The sequence below is a fragment of the Pelophylax lessonae genome (assembly GCF_965119305.1).
Source record: "Pelophylax lessonae genome assembly, chromosome: 8".
NCBI classification, from domain to species: domain Eukaryota; kingdom Metazoa; phylum Chordata; class Amphibia; order Anura; family Ranidae; genus Pelophylax; species Pelophylax lessonae.
In genome coordinates this window covers 215,670,214-215,693,444 of record NC_138775.1, presented here as the reverse complement: position 1 = coordinate 215,693,444, position 23,231 = coordinate 215,670,214, and the positions used below count along the sequence as shown (strand labels likewise).

General features: G+C 44.9%; 1 protein-coding gene across 2 annotated transcripts in view; it reads right to left on the bottom strand.

Annotated features, from left to right (window-relative positions):
• SLC35A3 (solute carrier family 35 member A3) overlaps nucleotides 1–23,231 on the bottom strand; it is a 130,712-nt gene that overhangs the window by 17,667 nt on the left and 89,814 nt on the right. For both annotated transcript variants that reach the window (XM_082266613.1, XM_082266612.1), the window contains exons 4-5: nucleotides 12,820–12,942; nucleotides 8,250–8,421 (exon numbers count right to left, since the gene is read on the bottom strand). In XM_082266613.1, the coding sequence (XP_082122739.1) occupies nucleotides 8,250–8,421; nucleotides 12,820–12,942 (295 nt within the window). The remainder of the gene's footprint in view (nucleotides 1–8,249; nucleotides 8,422–12,819; nucleotides 12,943–23,231) is intronic.

Genomic DNA, 23,231 nt, shown 5'->3' with positions numbered 1-23,231 from the left:
CCAGAGAAAGAGGAAGTGATGCAATAGCTGGCTGACTGAAATAGCCTATGAAGGCTCCGCAAACATGGCCGCTCGGCTGAGGGATGAGGCTACAGGAAAATGGCGCCGACATGTGCCCGAACTATCGCGGCCCGCCAAAATGGCGGCGAATGGCAGGGACAGGGCCGGCCACAGCATATATGCAAAAAAATGGCGGATCGCAGCAGCGGCCGCCGCACAACACATGTCTGTACCTATATCTGCACCCAGAGTAGAACTCACAGCAGAGCAGGATGGCCCCCCCTCGCAGCCCACAGGCAATGCATCCATACAGGGATCTGACAGGGAGCCCGCATTTTCACAGACATGGGGGTTCTACACAGCCGTAGACTGACACCCACACAGAAGGTCCCCCCACAGAAGGTGCTTACCCTACCGGATGGCGTGGGGAGCCGTCTCCAGCGACAAACCGCTATCAAGGCAGACAGGGAGTGCCGCAGCCAGGACGCCTGTGGATCGCAGCCATAGACCGCAGCATGGCGTCCAGTGAGGTAGCCACCTCACAGGCAGCATCCCTGCAGCGAACAGGGATGGGTCGTTCAATGTGCCAGGGCAAACCCAAGCTGAACGCTCGATGGCAGGCTGGGGATCCATCTTGCACTCAGCCCTGAGATCCAGGGCGGCCAGTCCGAGACCCAGCTCCGCATGAACATCTTCATCCGAAGAACCCTAAACTAAAGCTGACAAAAAATAACAGCTAGTTAAAGGAAAGAAAAATACTTGAAATAAAATCAAAAAGGGTAGAAGGCTGAGACTGAAGCCCCAGCACAGGAAAGCCTGCTACTCCTAAGCTAGGCAAGATCAAACTGAGTTGGGAATGCTGGTGCAGGGAGGTATTGACTGAGGGGACAGCCCCTAGGGGTGTGTCTATGCTAAAAGCTTTTGTTATTAACAAATCTTGTTGCCTAGCTACTCCTGCGGAGCAAAGGTCAATACCCATTGGTGAAGACTTGTGAGTGGGCGGCGACTGTCGGAGGACGTAAGAGAAATGTATATTTATGTATTTATACCTGGCTGTATTTTTTTTTTCTTCAGTGAGCCATAAGGTTACGTTCACATCTTGGCGTTGCTATTTACAGGCGTTTTTAGGTTGACAAGTGACCAATGGAAAAAAATAAAAACGCCTGTAATCTGCCCAAAAAGAAGCTCATGTATTTTTTTTTGAGCGTTGGCCGTTTTGCTTAAAATGTCAAAACGCTCAGATGTGAACAGGAGCCATTGAAATGAATAGGATTGGTCTTGTTGAGGTTTTTTTGGCGCTGATCCTAGAGCAGAAAAACGCCCCAAAACACCTACATGTGAACTTAGCCTAAAGCATCAAGATTGCCATAGAGAGTCAAGTAGGAATGTGGTTACACGCCTATAGCTCATTAGCTGCTATGGGCCACCCTGATCCTGAGCTTCACGCATAGGACATGTCCAGGTGGACAACACATACAGCCCTATATGTTAAAGATGAATATTTCGGTATGTTTATTACATTTTTAGATGTGCATATGACATCTAGATGTACTTTTGGTACCAAGGCAGCGTTGTCTTTTTTTAAATGGTGGAAGGTGGTTGGGTTTTTTTTATACATATTTTTTGTGTTTTATTTTTTTTTAGTAATTTACATTTTTTCTATCCATCACGGTTACATCCATGTTTTTGATAGAGATTCAGTAATTCCCCAAAGGCTCGTATATATGGTCCTTTTTTGGTAGACTACTTTCTGCTATTCTTTTTCTGTAGTTCACCATAGAGCCACACTTCCTACTGATTAGTGAGTGTATGAACAGCTATAGGTTTGAAACCCAAATACATTAAAAACCCCTCTTGCTTTTATATGATTTTGTTTTAGTTCATTGATGCTTCCGGCACTTTAGTAACAGTCTGCCCATATAAAGGTAGGCATACAGCTGTACTGAGTGTCTGCAGGAGCCTGGCATTGCAAACAAGATCCACTGCAAATTGTTGCTTTACAAACTGTCACTTTTGTACTACTGTACAGGGGCATATTGGGCCACCTGATAGCATTTTTTTACAACAACATCTGGCAATCTAGAACATTTCTGAATAGAAAACATGGGGAAGCCTGGACCATTCATAGATTGACATTTAACCTATAATAATGTTTTTCTTACACTGATTGCTCTTGTAAATATATTACTAGAAAACATTCCTACTACACTACAACTCTCTTTTCATAAAGAGGCTGCCCTTTAACCTTTTTGCTGCCACCAACATGTGTAATACATCAGCAGCAGCAGGGGAGTTTTACACACATTTCCAGCTGCTAATTAGTGTAAATCTAACAAGCCGAAAATCAGCTCTGAGATGGAAGCGATCAAGCAGCTGTACAGCCGCCCATTCGCTTGCACACTCCCCGGCAACATTCAGCCCCCATTATTCAGTGTTACCTCTAAAACAGATGTTTACCTGTAGGGGCCTTTAACCAGTTAAGGACCTGGCTTTTTTCTGACATTTGTGGTTTAATTTTCTAGCAGAAAATACTGATTTTTACTTGTACTTTGAGCCCCCAAACATTATATATATATTTTTTTTAGTAGAGACCCTAGAGAATAAAATGGCGGTTGTTGCAATTTTTTTTATGTCACATTGTTTTTGCATAGTGGTTTTTCAAACGTAATTTTTGGGGAAAAATACATTTTAATGAATTAAAAAACAAACATAATATAAACCCCAATTTTTTGTAGAACATGAAAGATGATGTTAATAGATAGATACCCAGCATGTCAGGCTTTAAAATTGTGCGCTCATGAAATGGCATCAAACTACGGTACTTAAAATCTCCATAAATGAAACTTTAAAAATTTCTACAGGTTACCAGTTTAGAGTTACAGAGTAGGTCTTGTGCTCATCCCTTGTGATAACAAAACAGCATGACAGGTCCTCTTTACGGAGAGATCTGGGGTCTAAAAATGGATTTTTGTAAAATCTTACCGTAAAATCCTTTTCTCTTAGCTCATTGACAGACGTAGTCCTCGGTGATACACCACCTTCGGGTTATGTTGCCTCCACAGGAGCAGGACTAGACAGGAAATTAAAAAGCTCTGGCCACACCCTAGGGGCAGTCCCAGAGGGTATATCCTCTCTCTCTCTGCCTCAGCAAATCAGTTACGTGAAAAAGCAGTCTTTAGAGATTTTAACCCAACCCAACTCAAAAAAACAGAGGGGCGGGGACTACGTCTGTCAATGAGCTAAGAGAAAAGGATTTTACGGTAAGATTTTACAAAAATCCATTTTTCTCTAGCGCTCATTGACAGACGTAGTCCTCGGTGATACACCACCTTCGGGACGTCCCAGAGCAGTATCACAAATGAGGGGTGGGAAAATGAAATCAAATCCCAATCTAGAAGGCCCAACCGGTGCCAACTAGAAATTTACAATGCTCATCCTTAATGATGAGACTCAACAAAAAAGAAAACATTTTTTTTTTTTTTTTTCAAACAGAAAAAAACCCTCGAGGTAGACCACCGGTCTCCTCAAATTGCGGCCTGCAAAACCTTGCGGCCAAATGAGGCATCCGCCGATGCCGTCACATCAATTTTATAGAATTTTGTAAAGGTATGTACCGACGACCAGGTGGCCGCCTTACATACCTGGACTACTGACGCCTGATGGCGAAAGGCCCAGGAAGTACTGAGCGCTCGAGTAGAGTGCGCCCTAACAGGGAACGGAGGACTCTGACCCTTAATAGAATAAGCCTGTACCACCGTTTGTCTAATCCATTTGGCAATGGTCGCGGCAGATGCAGGCAAACCCTTTCTGGGGCCATCCGTGATCACAAAAAGTGAATCCGTCTTACGGAATGATTCCGTAGCTTTCAGGTATACCCTGATTGCCCGAACCACATCTAAGGAATGCAACGCATGTTCCCGATGATGCTTGGGCTGAGGACACAAGGAAGGTAGTACAATATCTTCATTCAGATGAAAATCTGAAACCACCTTAGGAAGAAAAGATGGCTTAGGATGAAGTACTACCTTATCCCTATGAATCACTAGGTATGGGGACTGGCATGATAATGCAGCCAGTTCTGACACCCTGCGAGCAGAAGTAATAGCCACCAAGAAGGCCACCTTCTGGGATAAAGTAAGCAAGGGAATCTCCCTGATGTTTTCAAAGGGAGGTTTCTGTAGAACCGACAAAACCAAATTAAGATCCCAGGGCGGTAAGGGCGCGCGGACTGGAGGAGCCAGGTGCCGCACCCCCTGGATGAAATTCCGCACCAAGGACTTGGTAGCTAAAGGTTTCTGAAAGAAGATTGCTAATGCTGAAACTTGACCCTTGATGGTGCTCAAGGCTAGCTTCTGCTCAACCCCTTTTTGCAAAAAGGCCAATATTCGAGTCACCGAATAGGTACGTGGAGGAAATCCTAAAGATTCGCACCACGCAATATAAGTCTTCCATGTGTGATAATAGACCTTGCTGGAAGTCGCTTTCCTTGCTTTAATAAGGGTAGGAATGACTGAAGTAGACAAACCTCTGTCCTTCAGTACTTGGGTCTCAATGGCCAGGCCATTAAACCCAGCGACTGTAAAGCATGATGGTAAATTGGTCCTTGAGACCACAGACACTCCCTGAGACGAAGTTCCCACGGAATGTCTGCGACTAGCATGTCCAAGTCGGCCAGGCCGGCTTGAGGAGGCCAGCCTAGAATTTCTAGGACCACTGGCGCTGATAGAATCTGAACCAGGCGTCCCTAGAGGTATCTGGCCCCGACCATCCGAGAAAGTCTGGTCGTTTTCTGTTCCCACACATTTATCAGATACCTGATTGTTATCAGGAAGGGTGATCTTTTCTGGTTGAACCTCAGGGACCGAAGTCACCCGACTAGAGGCTACTTGGCCTATCTGGTCAACCAGATCCGATTCCTGTGAGGTATAGGGACTAATCTTAGGAAAAGGTAAAGGAAAAGATCTATTCAGGGAACGGTAACTACCGCTTCCTGTAGTACTTAAATGTTGGAAGGGAAGAATCGCACCGGTAGTAGTGGTTGAAGCTCGATCTAATGTCCTGAATACCGGTGAAAACGTCCCCCCACCCTGAAACCGGGTGGGGGCGCACCTTCAGGCTGTGTACTCCTTTGCTTCGGGTTTGGCTGGGTTGGTCCTCTGCTTGTCCGACCAGCCCTTCTTGAACCCTCCTGGAGGAGTCTTGCCTTTCCCGCTAGTACCAGCCGGGCGCCCTTTATGGGCGGTAAAGAAAGGTCCTCGCTTGTTGCGAGGTCCCTTAGCTTTAGCAGCCTGTGGCAAAAAAGTGCTCTTGCCCCCAGTGGCATCCTTAATGATTTCATCTAGGTTGGCCCCAAATAGACGATTCCCCTGAAAAGGGAGATTTGTCAAGGTCTTTTTGGAACCTAGGTCAGCTGACCAGCATTTTAACCACAGCACACGTCTGAGGATCACCGCTGACATAGATGCATGCCCTAATAAGGGAGTAGTGTCCAAGGCTGCGTCACAGATAAACTGTAGCCCTTGTATAATCTGTTCCATCAAATCAGATGTCTCCTGGGGAATATCTTTTCCCCTAAGGTCTTGGCGTACCATTTTCGCCCATTCCGTAAGTGTCTGGGAAACTAGACCAATAACAATTACTGGTCTAAATGCTGACCCTATCAGAGAGAAGATGGTGCGGGACTCTGCTTCCATCTTTCGATCCACCGGATCCTTAAAGGACGAAGTGTCCTCCACTGGGATAACCGTGGCTTTATTCAGCCTGGAAATAGGTGGATCCACCACTGGTGGTACCGTCCATTTCTTAATGATGGATTCCTCAAACGGATAGCGTCTAGCAATACGCTTGGAAATAGTAAAGGTACGTTTAGAATGCTCCCATTCTCCTTTAATCTGATTACCGAAACATTTGGGTACAGGAAAAACCTTCACGGTTTTGATGGGCTTATTAGTACCAAAAGGAATCTCTGTTTCAGTTGCCTCTGCCGGTAAAGCCTCAAGTTTTAAGGTTTCCTGCACTGCCACAACTAGTGCGTCCACCAATGCTTCTTCCTGAATTATAGCAGGAGAAGAAGCGTCCTCCTCACTGTCTGAGGGGGCTTCACCTGGGATAACAGCCCTTGCAGAGGAACCTGCAACTGCAGTGACCATCTCTGAATCTGAGTCAGAGGTGTCAGATAGTATAGGGGTAGGCGGGGGTCGTTTCCTTGACCCCCGTCCCTGACAGGCCGCCTCCACCCGAGCCACCATAGACTCCAAAATTGCTGTAAATGACTCTACACTCTGTGCACCGGCGGGTCCCGTGGCCCCCTCGAGGGAAACAGGTGGGGGAATATGTGTGGCAGGGTCCATGATAATTCCAGTCACTTCCTGGATAATATAATTAAAAAAAAACTCTCTTTTTTTTTTTTTTTCAGACCCCCAGCGCCACAAAAAACCCCTTAGTGTTACCTGCTAGGGATCCCTATCGATCGAGAGAGAGAGAGAGAGATAGACCCCCAGGCTCACCACTTGATGCTCAGAGTTTAACTGCAACAGGTTACAGCGCTGTCTTGACAAACAGGAAGTCTTTTGGCTGGCTGCCCAGGAAGAAAGGAGGCGGCTCCGCCCCTCTGCACGCCTTCCGGCGCCTCCCCTAGCTCCACGAGGTGTTTGGATCACCTCAAACATGGCCGCCCCCATGCTGGAGACACGAGGCTACGCCAAAATGGCGGCTCGTGCGATCCAGCAAAAAAAATGGCGGCGGCCTGTACTGAATAGCGGTGTGCTGCAAGGCACACAACACTCTCTCTGCATGGGGATTTGGCGTGGTTGGCGGTACCGGCCCTGGCGGACCGCATGGCCCTTCGGGAGGCCTGCTAATAGCTGGAGATCTGATTAGGAAGACAGTCTACATGTCCGTGGCTTCTGACTGGTAGGTAACTTATACTTATCACCGTAGGATTCCCAGAATGCCACTGATTACAATCTTTTTAACATGTATACAATTAGATTGTTAGCTCCCAAACCAAGCCTCCTGGCTTTTTGCACATAAAATCACACTCAAAGTAGGAGGATCTGTGTCATTTATAGGATAGAGAGGGACTCTATCTTACCATACAGAGAGGGGCCCGCGTTCACCACAAGACCCGTCAGGGGAAAAGGGGGAACATACTACTCACCATACCGGAACCAGGCGGGCACCAACTCCTGACAGTACCCCTCTCCACCGGGGCGGGAGGGCTGTCGACCGATATGGACGCCGTGACTCATGGTCTTTGGCGTTTCAGCGAGACGTTTAACTCGCGGGGTCAGTCCTTTAATGGGACTTTGTCGCGGCCGACCCAGCGCGGAGCTATGGCCTGCACGCGCTCGTAGGCTGAACTGGGGTGACCACCGGATCTCAACATCCAGCCCGTCGCCCAGTTCAGCTTTCTTGCTTGAAGATCTCCCAGGAACACTGGAGAAAAAAGCTGTCTAAAAAATCTTTTAAGAAAAAAATCTTGCCAGGACCTAAGATCCCAGCAAGGTATCTAGGTCCTTACTCCTAACTAGACAGAAAATAACTGATTTGCTGAGGCAGAGAGAGAGAGGATATACCCTCTGGGACTGCCCCTAGGGTGTGGCCAGAGCTTTTTAATTTCCTGTCTAGTCCTGCTCCTGTGGAGGCAACATAACCCGAAGGTGGTGTATCACCGAGGACTACGTCTGTCAATGAGCGCTAGAGAAAAGATATTTTTCTGCAGGCTGCGCCCTTTCAGAAAATATATGTTTTGGGGGTTCTAATCCTCAGGCCTTTAAATTAAATTTTTAAACATGTGCAAAACCGCCCCCTAAAAAAATGCAAAAATGGCTCTGGCATCAAGAGAATTGCGCAACACAGAATAAATATTGTCTGATTACCATTCACTAAAGTTAGAAGAGAAGCGGTTTACCCTTAAAAAGCGTAGAGGGTTCTTTACGGTAAAAGCAAAAAAGGTTGTGGAATTCTCTTTCACAACCAATGGTATCAGCAGGGAGAATCAATAGTTTAAAAAAAACTTAGTTGGGCACCTCAACGACCACAGCATACAGGGGTATATGATGTTCTATTGACATAAACATACACACGCCACACACCATGGGTTGAACTGGATGGACTGGTGTCTTTCTTTCAACCTCACCAACTATATAACTATGCAACAACCATAGCCAGCAACAGCTCTGCTACTATGGCTGAAAAGGTGTGCACGTTTGTGTGTTTATTTAACATTAAAATTGCTGGAAACTTACCAAGCTGTATATTCCTAATCCACACTGACTGTTTAGTCTCCTTAAGGATCTTTTCAAAGTAGACACCAGCAAACCCGCTCGAAAAGCAAGCAGTGAGGACAGCCATGAGCCCAACAAACCGTGAACCCACAGATACTTCTTTTGAAGGAGAACTAGGGGTCTCTGATGGCCACTGAAAAAAAAAAAAAAAAAAAATCACAGAATAGACATAATAGGAATATTTCCACAATAATTTTTTTTTCCCCTGTATTATACATCTGTAACACATAGGGGTTGATTTACTAAAACTGGAGATTTCAAAATCTTTTGCAGCTGTGCATGGTAGCAAAAATAACCTGGACGCTGATTGGTTTCTGTGTAGAGCTGCACCAGATTTTGCTCTCTCCAGTTTTAGTAAATCAACCCCATGCTGTGTATTGCAAAAAAACATGGGTGGTTGATTTCGAACCAACTACAACCTTGGCAGTGAGGGATCAAAGGTCACTTTATATCTAACAGTTTCTGCCCTGTCAGTTGCCTGACTTCACATACCCTCTTCTGACTCGTAACTAATAACAGAAAAGTAATATTAGTTACCATCAATATTCAGGCTGATAAGTCAGACTCATTTAAAGTTACGTAAAGTTAAATAGTGTGTTAATGTAAAGTACATCTTTCACAAGTACACATGCACATATGTATTATTTAAAATTTAGTATTCAGCAACTATACTAGGGATTAGTAAACTTTAAGAGTTGCCTGTTCGGATATGAAAGAGGTAATATACTAAGCTATTACTTTGATAAGCTGTGCTAGAGGTGGAAATGGCTGGATTTGGAGATAATCATCATTTGGAGATAATCATCTGTCTTTAAAATTATGTGTACTGATAATTAAAGAATTAGCAAAGAGGGTTTGGCCAAATCAAGCATCCCTGAAAACCCAAAGCCTATCTCCGGGGAACATACAAATCCTTCCTTGCAGTAGGGCTGCACCTGCAACCCAAGGCCTAAAATGCCTGTTTGTGTACATGGTACTGGAAAAAAACAGTTTTAATTACCTGATCCTCGTCTCTTCTGTGCTCTTGCTTGTGGACTGTCCTTTGGTGTTATGTCCAATACAGAGAACAAGCAACAGCAGGAGCATAGGAGGTCTTTCAGCCTGGAGGGAGCATGCACACACGGGATTAGGCAAGAAAAAGTGCTTCTTCCAGTACCATGCACACAACTGAACATTAAAGGTTTGCAGTGTGGCAAAGGAGGATTTTTGTTTTCCCAAACTGAGCTTTAACCACTTCAATACCGGGCACTTTTCCCCCTTCCCGCCCAGGCCAATTTATAGCTTTTAGCGCTGTTGCATTTTGAATGACAATTGCGCGGTCATGCAACACTGTGCCTAAACCAAATTTATGTAATTTTTTCCCCACAAATAGAGCTTTCTTTTGGTGGTATTTGATCACCGCAAGGTTTTTTCGAAACAAATAAAAAAGGACCGAAACGTTTGAAAAAGAAAAAAATTGTTTTTTTGTTTAGGTTATAACATTTTGTAAATCTATATAAGTTTTTTTCCTGCACTGATGAGGCCGCACTGACAGGCACTGATGAGGAGACACTGATGGGGTGGCCCTAATATGCGGCACTGATATGCAGCATTGGTGGGCACTGATGGGCACTGATAGGTGGCACTGATGGGTGGCCCTGGTGGGCAATAATGGGCACTGATGGGCGGCACTGATGGGGAGGGCACAGGAGGGCAGCAATGATGGGGAGGGCACTGGCGGGCTCCATGAGCCCTGATTGCCATCCCTGGTGGCCATGGTGGGCATCCCTGCGGTCATGGGTGGGCATCCCTGGTGGTTCTAGTGGCACCCCCCACCCCAAGGGTCTGCACTGGTAAGCCACTGTCAGGAGAGCCACAGATCAGCTCTGCTCAACTTGTGCCTGTCAGGCTAGAACTGAGGAAAGCCAATCAACGGTACTTCCTATTTACTATGTGACCAGCTGTGTCAGAGTGACACGCCGCATCACCGATCACAGCTCTGCGCACCCCCAGGGGGCGCGCAGAATGCATTATCCTGCCGCCGTCATCTGACGTCCGGTCAGGATAATGTAACCACCTTCCCGCCATCATTTGCCTATAGGGCAGGCGGGAAGTGGTTAAAAATGAAATCGATTTTACAGCTCAGAGGCATGAGTGCACAGACTATTGGAAAATGATAATCTCCATCGATCTCTCCCTATCAATCTCGCTATATTATTCTATATAGATATATATATTTACACACACTGATGGTTGTTGATAATCTCTTCACTTATGGCATTCAACAAAAAAGCCTCTGTTAAAGCATTTACAGTAGATTATTAGTTATCAACCTTAAATTTCCAAAAATGATCTTTTATATCTTTTTTTCCCACTCTATATACACGCATATTTTGTTTTACAAATAAACAGTTAATATACACTGGAACACCTGGAAATCACCATACGACCTTTGAGGGAGTTTGGCTGGATTCAGAATTTTTGGAAGTCTGCTCTGGCTCCATCCACAATCTATGCTGGGAGGTTTGGAGTGGAAATCTCAGTGAATGAGATTTTTTTTTTGAATGAGATTTTTTTTTGCCCCTAAAATTGTTTTTTATTGCAAGGCGCAATACAACATTATGCAATGGGTGTATCTCACTGTAACATATGTGGACAGGGCAGCAATAAACTCTTTTGTCCCCTAAATAGTTTTTTTGTTGCAAGGCGCAATACAACAGCATGCAATGGGTGTATCTCACTGTGACATACGCAGACAGGGATCTATGCCGGGAGGTTTGGAGTGGAAATCTCAGTGAATGAATGGACGGACTGGCCCAGCGAGGCCAGTCCGGGGCCACTAAGATGACTGGAATCCCTTCTGCCTCGACCCTGCGTCCACTTATTGGATTACATTGCTGCCTCCATGTTCAGTGCTTTTACCTAGCTTCCCTCTACTTAATGGTAAGGAGAGGGCTATGGCCTTAATGTGAACTATAATAAACCCTATCTGTACCATGCTGGTAGAGATCATTATCAGTGGTAAATTGTATATCAAAAGCATCTTAACCACTTGCCGACTGCTCACTCGAGCTCTACTGCGGCAAAGTGGTTAGTTCCCTTCCAGCGACGTAGGTCTACGTCGCTGGACTCCTCCCCTTGTGGGCGGCGCACGCGTGCTGCCGGAGGCTCGCTCCTGCTGTATTCAGTCACAGCGGGAGTCGGGCCAGGGGAGGAGCGGCGGTGATCACCGCCGCTCTTCCCCGATCGTCGGGGAATCGAGTTTGGAGATCCGCCCGCTTGTGTAAACAAAGCGGGCGGATCTCCTAAGTGACAGACAGTGACAGAGTGCAGGGTTCAGCATAGCTGAACCTGCGGTCTTTCCCTGTGTCACTCAGTCACCTCCCCCCACACACGTTAGTAAGCACCAGGCATACATTAACCCCTCCCTCTCCAATGAAATTAACCCCTTCCCTGCCAGTGTCATTTTTACAGTAACAGTGCATAGTTATAACACTGATTACTGTAGTAATGTCACTGGTACCCCCAAAAGTGTCAAAAATGTCAGTCAAGGGTCCGATCTGTCCACCGCAATGTCACAGTCCCGCAAAAAAAAAAAAAAAAAAAAAATCGCAATCGCCGCAATAACTTTTGCGCAAACCAATCAAAATACACTTATTGTGATTTACCAAACATAGAAGAAAACAAATTGGCCAAAAATTTTAAAAAATTTTGATTTTTAAATTTTTTTTGGGGGGGGGGATTTCATATAAAAGTGAAAAATAGTTATTTTTTCAAAATGTACGCAATTTTTTTGTTTATAGCTCAAAAATTTTAAATCGCACAGGTGATCAAATACCAACAAAAGAAAGCTCTGTTTGTTGGAAAAAAAGGACGTAAATTTAGTTTGGGTACGGCGTCGCATGACCGCGCAATTGTCAGTTAAAGTCGCACGGTGCCGAATCGCAAAAAGTGGCCTGGACGTAAGACAGCAAAATCCTCCGGTGGTAAAGTGGTTAAAAGACCTCAAAGTTTGGATTCTGCATTGTGCGTTAATGAGGGGAAGGGGACTCTGTCCTACATTGTACATGTTCAAAATAGTTTACAGTCCTATGTAAAACTCTGCTGCAAAGAAACAAGGCAAGAAAGGTTTTTGAAACCACTTTGAGGTATACTGTGTGTGGAAACACAAACAAAGTGGAGATTTCACAAATTTGACTTTAACCACTTACTACACTTTTTTTTTGTAAGAAATAAAAAACCCAGCGGTGATTAAATACCACCTAAAGAAAGCTTGATTTGTGTGAAAAAAAAAGATAAAAATTTCATATGGGTACAGTGTAGCATGACCGAGCAATTGTCATTCAAATTGTGACAGCGCTGAAAGCTGAAAATTGGCCTGGGCAGGAAGGAGGGATAAAGTTCCCGATACTAAAGTGGTTAAACTGGAAATATATCCTAAAAGATAAGCTGTAGAAAAAGGAAGCTGGTGTAAATCATGCCACAAACCAGCAGGAAACTTTGCTTGTCGACTAAAGCATAGATTAACAGATTAAACACATCATGTATTTACCTGGACTAGTGTTACGCCCGCCATTAGGATTAACAAAGAAAGCCACTGATATTTTGTAAGCTTTTTTTGAAGCATGGACACTGAGAACAGAGCAGTAGTCAGGATTTTAAGCTGATAGGTCACCTGGACAACAGAGAAACAAATATCAATATCAGAAATACATGCAAAAAAAAATAGCTTATTTTTTTACTTCTCCCAACGTTGGTGAACAAAATTCAGCTAATTCAAACCCATTATACCTATGAAATCTTGTTATTTTCCGATAGGAAAGGTTACCTTAACAACCAAAAACCTTGGAGCCTATAGACCAAATGGTATAAGCGACAATTAGAGTCCATAAAAAGAACTCTTGTTGCATTTCCCTAGGTTTGTAAGTTTCCCTCTTACCCCCGTTTTAATGAATGTTATCTGGGGAAAATATGTAGTGTTATACAGAATGCTCAGTTAACTACATTTACGTGTATGTATTACTCTTCAGTTGTCAGCATTAGGAAATTTGTATTTCTATACCCTGACTGCATACCCTTTTTTGCCAATCATATTGGTTAAGTTATTTGTCTTGGTTCTGAAAAATCAGTGTGTGTGTGTGTGTGTGTGTGTAAAAATTGATCAATCCTGATGTACTGACTGCCTGGAAAGTCAGTCCAATGTATTTAGTAAGAGGCATGGCAAGTTTTTTGAGGTTGCATATTTTTTTTTTTTGTCACAATGTTTTGACAAATGAAGAAATGTACTGTCACCAGTGATCAGGGGCAGTATTTAAAAAAATATATATTTTTTTTTTCATACAGTGATAAGAGCAATGCACTTTTACCATAGTAACACTGTACTACTCTGGGGAAGTGATTTTACCACACTATGGTCATTTATAACTGTGCATTTTTTACAGTTCCAAGTAACTATTTTTTGCTGAATAAAAACTACTAGTTCAGTGTTTACTATTGTGATTAGCTGTGTTTGGCCACAGCTAATCACACAGTACACATTGGCCTGGTCTGTACCATGTGATGATTTTGACCAGTCACAGAGCTCATCACAATAGTAGACAATGAATCAAAGCCTTTTATTGTGAAAAACAGTCAGGTGATCTGCTGTGATTGGCCACAGCGGTCACATGGTACCAGCGGCAGGCCGGTACAGAGATCTGTCATTGGCCATCAACGATGGACACAGCGGGTCACAGATTGTGCCGGAGCCGGGCCCAATCTTGGGAGGACATCATATGATGTCCTCCCAGAACAGTGCTCCTGCCCGGCAGTCATTTTACAATAGGCTGGGCGGGAAGGTGTTAAGCAGTAATAAACACATTGCTTGCACTGAAGAATACTCTACCCGAAAATGAGAATAAAAGATTGAGGAACAAAGTGGAAAGAACCATTTAATGTTAGTTTTATACACACTCAAGGGTATTTGTGCAGGAGGAGCAAGGGCCAAGGGATAGAGATTATATATATATATAGTGCCTTGCGAAAGTATTCGGCCCCCTTGAACTTTTTGACCTTTTGCCACATTTCAGGCTTCAAACATAAAGATATAAAACTGTAATTTTTTGTGAAGAATCAACAAGTGGGACACAATCATGAAGTGTAACGAAATTTATTGGATATTTCAAACTTTTTTAAGAAGTAAAAAAATGAAAAATTGGGTGTGCAAAATTATTCAGCCCCCTTAAGTTAATACTTTGTAGCGCCACCTTTTGCTGCGATTACAGCTGTAAGTCGCTCGGGGTATGTCTCTATCAGTTTTGCACATCGAGAGACTGAAATTTTTGCCCATTCCTCCTTGCAAAACAGCTCAAGCTCGGTGAGGTTGGATGGAGAGCGTTTGTGAACAGCAGTTTTCAGTTCGTTCCACAGATTCTCGATTGGATTCAGGTCTGGACTTTGACTTGGCCATTCTAACACCTGGATATGTTTTTGAACCATTCCATTGTAGATTTTGCTTTATATTTTGGATCATTGTCTTGTTGGAAGACAAATCTCCGTCCCAGTCTCAGGTCCTTTGCAGATTCCATCAGGTTTTCTTCCAGAATGGTCCTGTATTTGGCTCCATCCACCTTCCCATCAATTTTAACCATCTTCCTGTCCCTGCTGAAGAAAAGCAGGCCCAAACCATGATGCTGCCACCACCATGTTTGACAGTGGGGATGGTGTGTTCAAGGTGATGAACTGTGTTGCTTTTTACGCCAAACATAACGTTTTGCATTGTTGCCAAAAAGTTTGATTATGGTTTCATCTGACCAGAGCACCTTCTTCCACATGTTTGGTGTGTCTCCCAGGTGGCTTGTGGCAAACTTTAAACAACACTTTTTATGGATATCTTTAATAAATGGCTTTCTTCTTGCCACTCTTCCATAAAGGCCAGATTTGTGCAATATACGACTGATTGTTGTCCTATGGACAGAGTCTCCCACCTCAGCTGTAGATCTCTGCAGTTCATCCAGAGTGATCATGGGCCTCTTGGCTGCATCTCTGATCAGTCTTCTCCTTGTATGAGCTGAAAGTTTAGAGGGACGGCCAGGTCTTCATAGATTTGCAGTGGTCCGATACTCCTTCCATTTCAATATTATCGCTTGCACAGTGCTCCTTGGGATATTTAAAGCTTGGGAAATCTTTTTGTATCCAAATCCGGCTTTAAACTTCTCCACAACAGTATCTCGGACCTGCCTGGTGTGTTCCTTGTTCTTCATGATGCTCTCTGCGCTTTAAACGGACCTCTGAGACTATCACAGTGAAGGTGCATTTATACGGAGACTTGATTACACACAGGTGGATTCTATTTATCATCATTAGTCATTTAGGTCAACATTGGATCATTCAGAGATCCTCACTGAACTTCTGGAGAGAGTTTGCTGCACTGAAAGTAAAGGGGCTGAATTATTTTGCACGCCCAATTTGTCAGTTTTTTTATTTGTTAACAAAGTTTGAAATATCCAATAAATTTTGTTCCACTTCATGATTGTGTCCAACTTGTTGTTGATTCTTCACAAAAAAAATGGATTTTTGTAAAATCTTACCGTAAAATCCTTTTCTCTTAGCTCATCGACAGACGTAGTCCTCGGTGATACACCACCTTCGGGTTATGTTACCTCCGCAGGAGCAGGACTAGACAGGAAATTAAAAAGCTCTGGCCACACCCTAGGGGCAGTCCCAGAGGGTATATCCTCTCTCTCTCTGCCTCAGCAAATCAGTTATGTGAAAAAGCAGTGCTTAGAGAATTTAACCCAACCCAACTCCAAAACAGAGGGGCGGGGACTACGTCTGTCGATGAGCTAAGAGAAAAGGATTTTACGGTAAGATTTTACAAAAATCCATTTTTCTCTAGCGCTCATCGACAGACGTAGTCCTCGGTGATACACCACCTTCGGGACGTCCCAGAGCAGTATCACCACTGAGGGGTGGGAAAATGGAAATCAAATCCCAATCTAGAAGGCCCAACCGGTGCCAACTAGAAGTTTACAATGCTCATCCTTAATGATGAGACTCAACAAAAAAATTTTTCAAACAGAAAAAAACCCTCGAGGTAGACCACCGGTCTCCTCAAATTGCGGCCTGCAAAACTTTGCGGCCAAATGAGGCATCCGCCGATGCCGTCACATCAATTTTATAGAATTTAGTAAAGGTATGTACCGACGACCAAGTGGCCGCCTTACATACCTGGACCACTGACGCCTGATGGCGAAAGGCCCAGGAAGTACTGAGCGCTCGAGTGGAGTGCGCCCTAACAGGGAACGGAGGACTCTGACCCTTAATAGAATAAGCCTGTACCACCGTTTGTCTAATCCATTTGCAATGGTCGCGGCAGATGCAGGCAAACCCTTTCTGGGGCCATCCGTGATCACAAAAAGTGAATCCGTCTTACGGAATGATTCCGTAGCTTTCAGGTATACCCTGATTGCCCGAACCACATCCAAGGAATGCAACGCATGTTCCCGATGATGCTTGGGCTGAGGACACAAGGAAGGTAGTACAATATCTTCATTCAGATGAAAATCTGAAACCACCTTAGGAAGAAAAGATGGCTTAGGATGAAGTACTACCTTATCCCTATGAATCACTAGGTATGGGGACTGGCATGATAATGCAGCCAGTTCTGACACCCTGCGAGCAGAAGTAATAGCCACCAAGAAGACCACCTTCTGGGATAAAGTAAGCAAGGGAATCTCCCTGATGTTTTCAAAGGGAGGTTTCTGTAGAACCGACAAAACCAAATTAAGATCCCAGGGCGGTAAGGGCGCGCGGACTGGAGGAGCCAGGTGCCGCACCCCCTGGATGAAATTCCGCACCAAGGATTTGGTAGCTAAAGGTTTCTGAAAGAAGATTGCTAATGCTGAAACTTGACCCTTGATGGTGCTCAAGGCTAGCTTCTGCTCAACCCCTTGTTGCAAAAAGGCCAATATTCGAGACACCGAATAGGTACGTGGAGGAAATCCTAAAGATTCGCACCACGCAATATAAGTCTTCCATGTGTGATAATAGACTTTGCTGGAAGTCGCTTTCCTAGCTTTAATAAGGGTAGGAATGACAGAAGTAGACAAACCTCTGTCCTTCAGTACTTGGGTCTCAATGGCCAGGCCATTAAAACCAGCGACTGTAAAGCACGAAGGTAAATAGGTCCTTGAGACTACAGACACTCCCTGAGACGAAGTTCCCACGGAACGTCTGCGACTAACCTGTCCAAGTCGGCCAGGCCGGCTTGAAGAGGCCAGCCTAGAATTTCTAGGACCACTGGCGCTGATTGGATCTGAACCAGGCGTCCCTAGAGGTACCTGGCCCCGACCATCCGAGAAAGTCTGGTCGTTTTCTGTTCCCACACATTTATCAGATACCTGATAGTTATCAGGCAAGGTGATCTTTTCTGGTTGAACCTCAGGGACCGAAGTCACCCGACTAGAGGCTACTTGGCCTATCTGGTCAATCAGATCCGATTCCTGTGAGGTATCGGGACTAATCTTAGGAAAAGGTAAAGGAAAAGATCTATACAGGGAACGGTAGCTACCGCTTCCTGTACTAAAATGTTGGAAGGGAAGAATCGCACCGGTAGTAGTGGTTGATGCTCGATCTAATGTCCTGAATACCGGTGAAAACGTCCCCCCACCCTGAAATTGGGTGGGGGCGCACCTTCAGGCTGTGTACTCCTTTACTTCGGGTTTGGCTGGGTTGGTCCTCTGCTTGTCCGACCAGCCCTTCTTGAACCCTCCTGGAGGAGTCTTGCCTTTCCCGGAAGTACCAGCCGGGCGTCCTTTATGGGCGGTAAAGAAAGGTCCTCGCTTGTTGCGAGGTTCCTTAGCTTTTGCAGCCTGTGGCAAAAAAGTACTCTTGCCCCCGGTGGCATCCTTAATGATTTCATCTAGGTTGGCTCCAAATAGACGATTCCCCTGGAAAGGGAGATTGGTCAAAGTCTTTTTGGAACCTAGGTCAGCTGACCAGCATTTTAACCACAGCACACGTCTGAGGATCACTGCTAACTTAGATGCATGCCCTAACAAGGGAGTAGTGTCCAAGGCTGCGTCACAGATAAACCGTAGCCCTTGTATGATCTGTTCTATCAAATCAGATGTCTCCTGGGGAATATCTTTTCCCCTAAGATCTTGGCGTACCATCTTCGCCCATTCTGTAAGTGTCTGGGAAACTAGACCAATAACAATTACTGGTCTAAATGCTGACCCTATCAGAGAAAAGATAGTGCGGGACTCCGCTTCTATCTTTCGATCCACCGGATCCTTAAAGGACGAAGTGTCCTCCACTGGAATAACCGTGGCTTTATTCAGCCTGGAAATAGGCGGATCCACGACTGGTGGTACCGTCCATTTCTTAATGATGGATTCCTCAAACGGATAGCGTCTAGCAATACGCTTGGAAATAGTAAAGGTACGTTTAGAATGTTCCCATTCTCCTTTAATCTGATTTCCAAAACATTTAGGTACAGGAAAAGCCTTCGCCGTCTTGATGGGCTTATTAGTCCCAAAAGGCCTCTCTGTTTCAGTTACCTCTGCCGGTAAAGCCTCAAGTTTTAAGGTTTCTTGCACTGCCACAACTAGTGCGTCCACCAATGCTTCTTCTTGAATTATAGCAGGAGAAGAAGCGTCCTCCTCACTGTCTGAGGGGGCTTTACCTGGGATAGCAGCCCTTGCAGAGGAACCTGCAACTGCAGTGACCATCTCTGAATCAGAGTCAGAGGTGTCAGATAGTATAGGGGTAGGCGGGGGTCGCTTCCTTGACCCCCGTCCCTGACAGGCCGCCTCCACCCGAGCCACCATAGACTCCAAAATTGCTGTAAATGACTCTATACTCTGTACACCGGCGGGTCCCGAGGCCCCCTCGAGGGAAACAGGTGGGGGAATCTGTGTGGCAGGGTCCATAATAACTCCAGTTACTTCCTGGATGATATAATTCAAAGTAAAGAAAAACTTTTTTTTTTTTTTTTTTTTTTTTTTTGACCCTCAGCGCCACAAAAAACCCCTTAGTGTTACCTGCTAGGGATCCCTATCGATCGAGAGAGAGAGAGATAGACCCCCAGGCTCACCACTTGATGTTCAGAGTTGAACTGCAACAGCTTACAGCGCTGTCTTAGACAAACAGGAAGTCTTTTGGCTGGCTGCCCAGGAAGAAAGGAGGCGGCTCCGCCCCTCTGTACGCCTTCCGGCGCCTCCCCCAAGCTCCACGAGGTGTAGAATCACCTAAAACATGGCCGCCCCCATGCTGGAGACACGAGGCTACGCCAAAATGGCGGCTCGTGCGATCCAGCAAAAAAAATGGCGGCGGCCTGTGCTGACTAGCGGTGTGCTAAAGGCACACAACACTCTCTCTGCATGGGGATATGGCGTGTTTGGCGGTACCGGCCCTGGCGGACCGCATGGCCGTACGGGAGGCCTGCTATTAGCTGGAGATCTGACTTGGAAGGCAGTCTACATGTCCATGGCTTCTGACTGGTAGGTAGCTTATACTTAACCCATAAGATTCCCAGAATGCCACAGATTACATCTTTAAAACATGTATACAATAGATAGTTAGCTCCCAAACCAAGCCTCCTGGCTTTTGCACACATAAAATCACACTCAAAGTAGGAGGATTTGTGACATGTTATAGGATAGAAAGAAACTCTTTCTTACCATACAGAGAGGGGCCCGCGTTCACCACAAAACCCGTCAGGGAAAACAGGGGGAACATACTACTCACCATACCGGAACCAGGCGGGCACCAACTCCTGACAGTACCCCTCTCCACCGGGGCGGGAGGGCTGTCGACCGATACAGACGCCGTGACTCATGGTCTTTGGCGTTTCAGCGAGACGTTTAACTCGCGGGTTCAGTCCTTTAATGGGACTTTGTCGCGGCCGACTCAGCGCGGAGCTATGGCCTGCACGCGCTCGGAGGCTGAACTGGGGTGACCACCGGATCTCAACATCCAGCCCGTCGCCCAGTTCAGCTTTCTTGCTTGAAGATCTCACAGGAACACTGGAGAAAAAAAGCTGTCCAAAAATCCTTTTAGAAAAAAATTTCTTGCCAGGACCTAAGATCCCAGCAAGGTATCTAGGTCCTTACTCCTAACTAGACAGAAAATAACTGATTTGCTGAGGCAGAGAGAGAGAGGATATACCCTCTGGGACTGCCCCTAGGGTGTGGCCAGAGCTTTTTAATTTCCTGTCTAGTCCTGCTCCTGCGGAGGTAACATAACCCGAAGGTGGTGTATCACCGAGGACTACGTCTGTCGATGAGCGCTAGAGAAATTACAGTTTTATATCTTTATGTTTGAAGCCTGAAATACCTGGCAAAAGGTTGCAAAGTTCAAGGGGGGCGAATACTTTCGCAAGGCACTGTATATAGTCAGGTCCATAAATATTGGGACATGACACAATTCTAATCTTTTTGGCTCTATACACCACAATGGATTTGAAATGAAACAAACAAGATGTGCTTTAACTGCAGACTTTCAGCTTTAATTTGAGGGTATTTACATCCAAATCAGGTGAACGGTGTAGGAATTACAACAGTTTGTATATGTGCCTCCCACTTTTTAAGAGACCAAAAGTAATGGGACAGATTAACAATCATAAATCAAACTTTCACTTTTTAAATACTTGGCAGCAAATCCTTTGCAGTAAATTACAGCCTGAAGTCTGGAATGCATAGACATCACCAGACACTGGGTTTCATCCCTGGTGATGCTCTGCCAGGCCTCTACTGCAACTGTCTTCAGTTCCTGCTTGTTCTTGGGGCATTTTCCCCTTCAGTTTTGTTTTGTTTTCAGCAAGTGAAATGCATGCTCAATCAGATTCAGGTCAGGGGATTGACTTGGCAATTGCATAACATTCCACTTCTTTACCTTAAAAAACTCTTTGGTTTTTTTTCACAGTACGCTTCGGGTCATTGTCCATCTGCACTGTGAAGTGCCGTCCAATGAGTTCTGAAGCATTTGGCTGAATATGAGCAGATAATATTGCCCGAAACACTTCAGAATTCATCCTGCTGCTTTTGTCAGCAGTAACATCAACAAAAAATACAAGAGAACCAGTTCCATTGGCAGCCATACATGCCCGCGCCATAACACTACCACCGCCATGCTTTACTGATGAGGTGGTATGCTTTGGATCATGAGCAGTTCCTTTCCTTCGCCATACTCTCTTCCCATCACTCTGGTACAAGTTGATCTTGGTCTCATCTGTCCATAGGATGTTGTTCCAGAACTGTGAAGGCTTTTTTAGATGTTGTTTGGCAAACTCTAATCTGGCCTTCCTGTTTTTGAGGCTCACCAATGGTTTACATTTTGTGGTGAACCCTCTGTATTCACTCTGGTGAAGTCTTCTCTTGATTGTTGACTGACAAACATACACCTACCTCCTGGAGAGTGTTCTTGATCTGGCCAATTGTTGTGAAGGGTGTTTTCTTTACCAGGGAATACCCTTCACCGGGAAATAATTCTTCGGTCATCCACCACAGTTGTTTTCTGTGGTCTTCCGGGTCTTTTGCTGTTGCCGAGCTCGCCAGTGCGGTCTTTCTTTTTTTTGTAAGGATGTTCCAAACAGTTGATTTGGCCACACCTAATGTTTTTGCTATCTCTCTGATGGGTTTGTTTTGTTTTTCAGCCTAATGATGGCTTGCTTCACTGATAGTGACAGCTCTTTGGATTTCATATTGAGAGTTGACAGCAACAGATTCCAAATGCAAATAGCACACTTGAAATTAACTCTGGACCTTTTATCTGCTCCTTGTAAATGGGATAATGAGGGAATAACACACACCTGACCATGAAACAGATGAGCAGCCAATTGTCCCATTACTTTTGGTCCCTTAAAAAGTGGGAGGCACATATACAAACTGTTGTAATTCCTACACCTTTCACCGGATTTGGATGTAAATACCCTCAAATTAAAGCTGAAAGTCTCCAGTTAAAGCACATCTTGTTTGTTTCATTTCAAATCAATTGTGGTGGTGTATAGAGCCAAAAAGATTACAATTGTGTCGATGTCCTAATATTTATGGACCTAACCCATATACATACACACACACACATATATACATACAGTACAGACCAAACGTTTGGACACACCTTCACATTCAAAAGTTTTCTTTATTTTCATGACTATGAAAATTGTAGAGTCACACTTCAAGAGGTAGTCATCTGAAATGGTTTTCACTTCACAGGTGTGCCCTGTCAGGTTCAATAAGTGTGATTTCTTGCTTTATAAATGGGGTTGGGACCATCAGTCGTGTTGTGCAGAAGTCAGGTAGATACACAGCTGATAGTCCTACTGAATAGACTGTTAGAATTTGTATTATGGCAAGAAAAAAGCAGCTAAGTACATGAAAACGAGTGGTCATCATTACTTTAAGAAATGAAGGTCAGTCAGTCCGAAAAATTGGAAAAACTTTGAAAGTGTCCCTAAGTGCAGTCACAAAAACCATCAAGCGCTACAAAGAAACTGGCTCACATGCGGACCGCCCCAGGAAAGGAAGACCAAAAGTCACCTCTGCTGCGGAGGATAAGTTCATTCGAGTCACCAGCCTCAGAAATCACAGGTTAACAGCAGCTCAGATTAGAGACCAGGTCAATGAATATTTGCTAGGAAACCACTCCTAAAGAAAGGCAACAGGCAGAAGAGAATTGTTTGGGCTAAAGAACACAAGGAACGGACATTAGACCAGTGGAAATCTGTGCTTTGGTCTGATGAGTCCAAATTTGAGATCTTTGGTTCCAACCACCGTGTCTTTGTGCGACGCAGAAAAGGTGAACGGATGGACTCTACATGCCTGGTTCCCACCGTGAAGCATGGAGGAGGAGGTGTGATGGTGTGGAGGTGCTTTTCTGGTGACACTGTTTGGGATTTATTCAAAATTGAAGGCATACTGAACCAGCATGGCTACCACAGCATCTTGCAGCGGCATGCTATTCCATCCGGTTTGCGTTTATTTG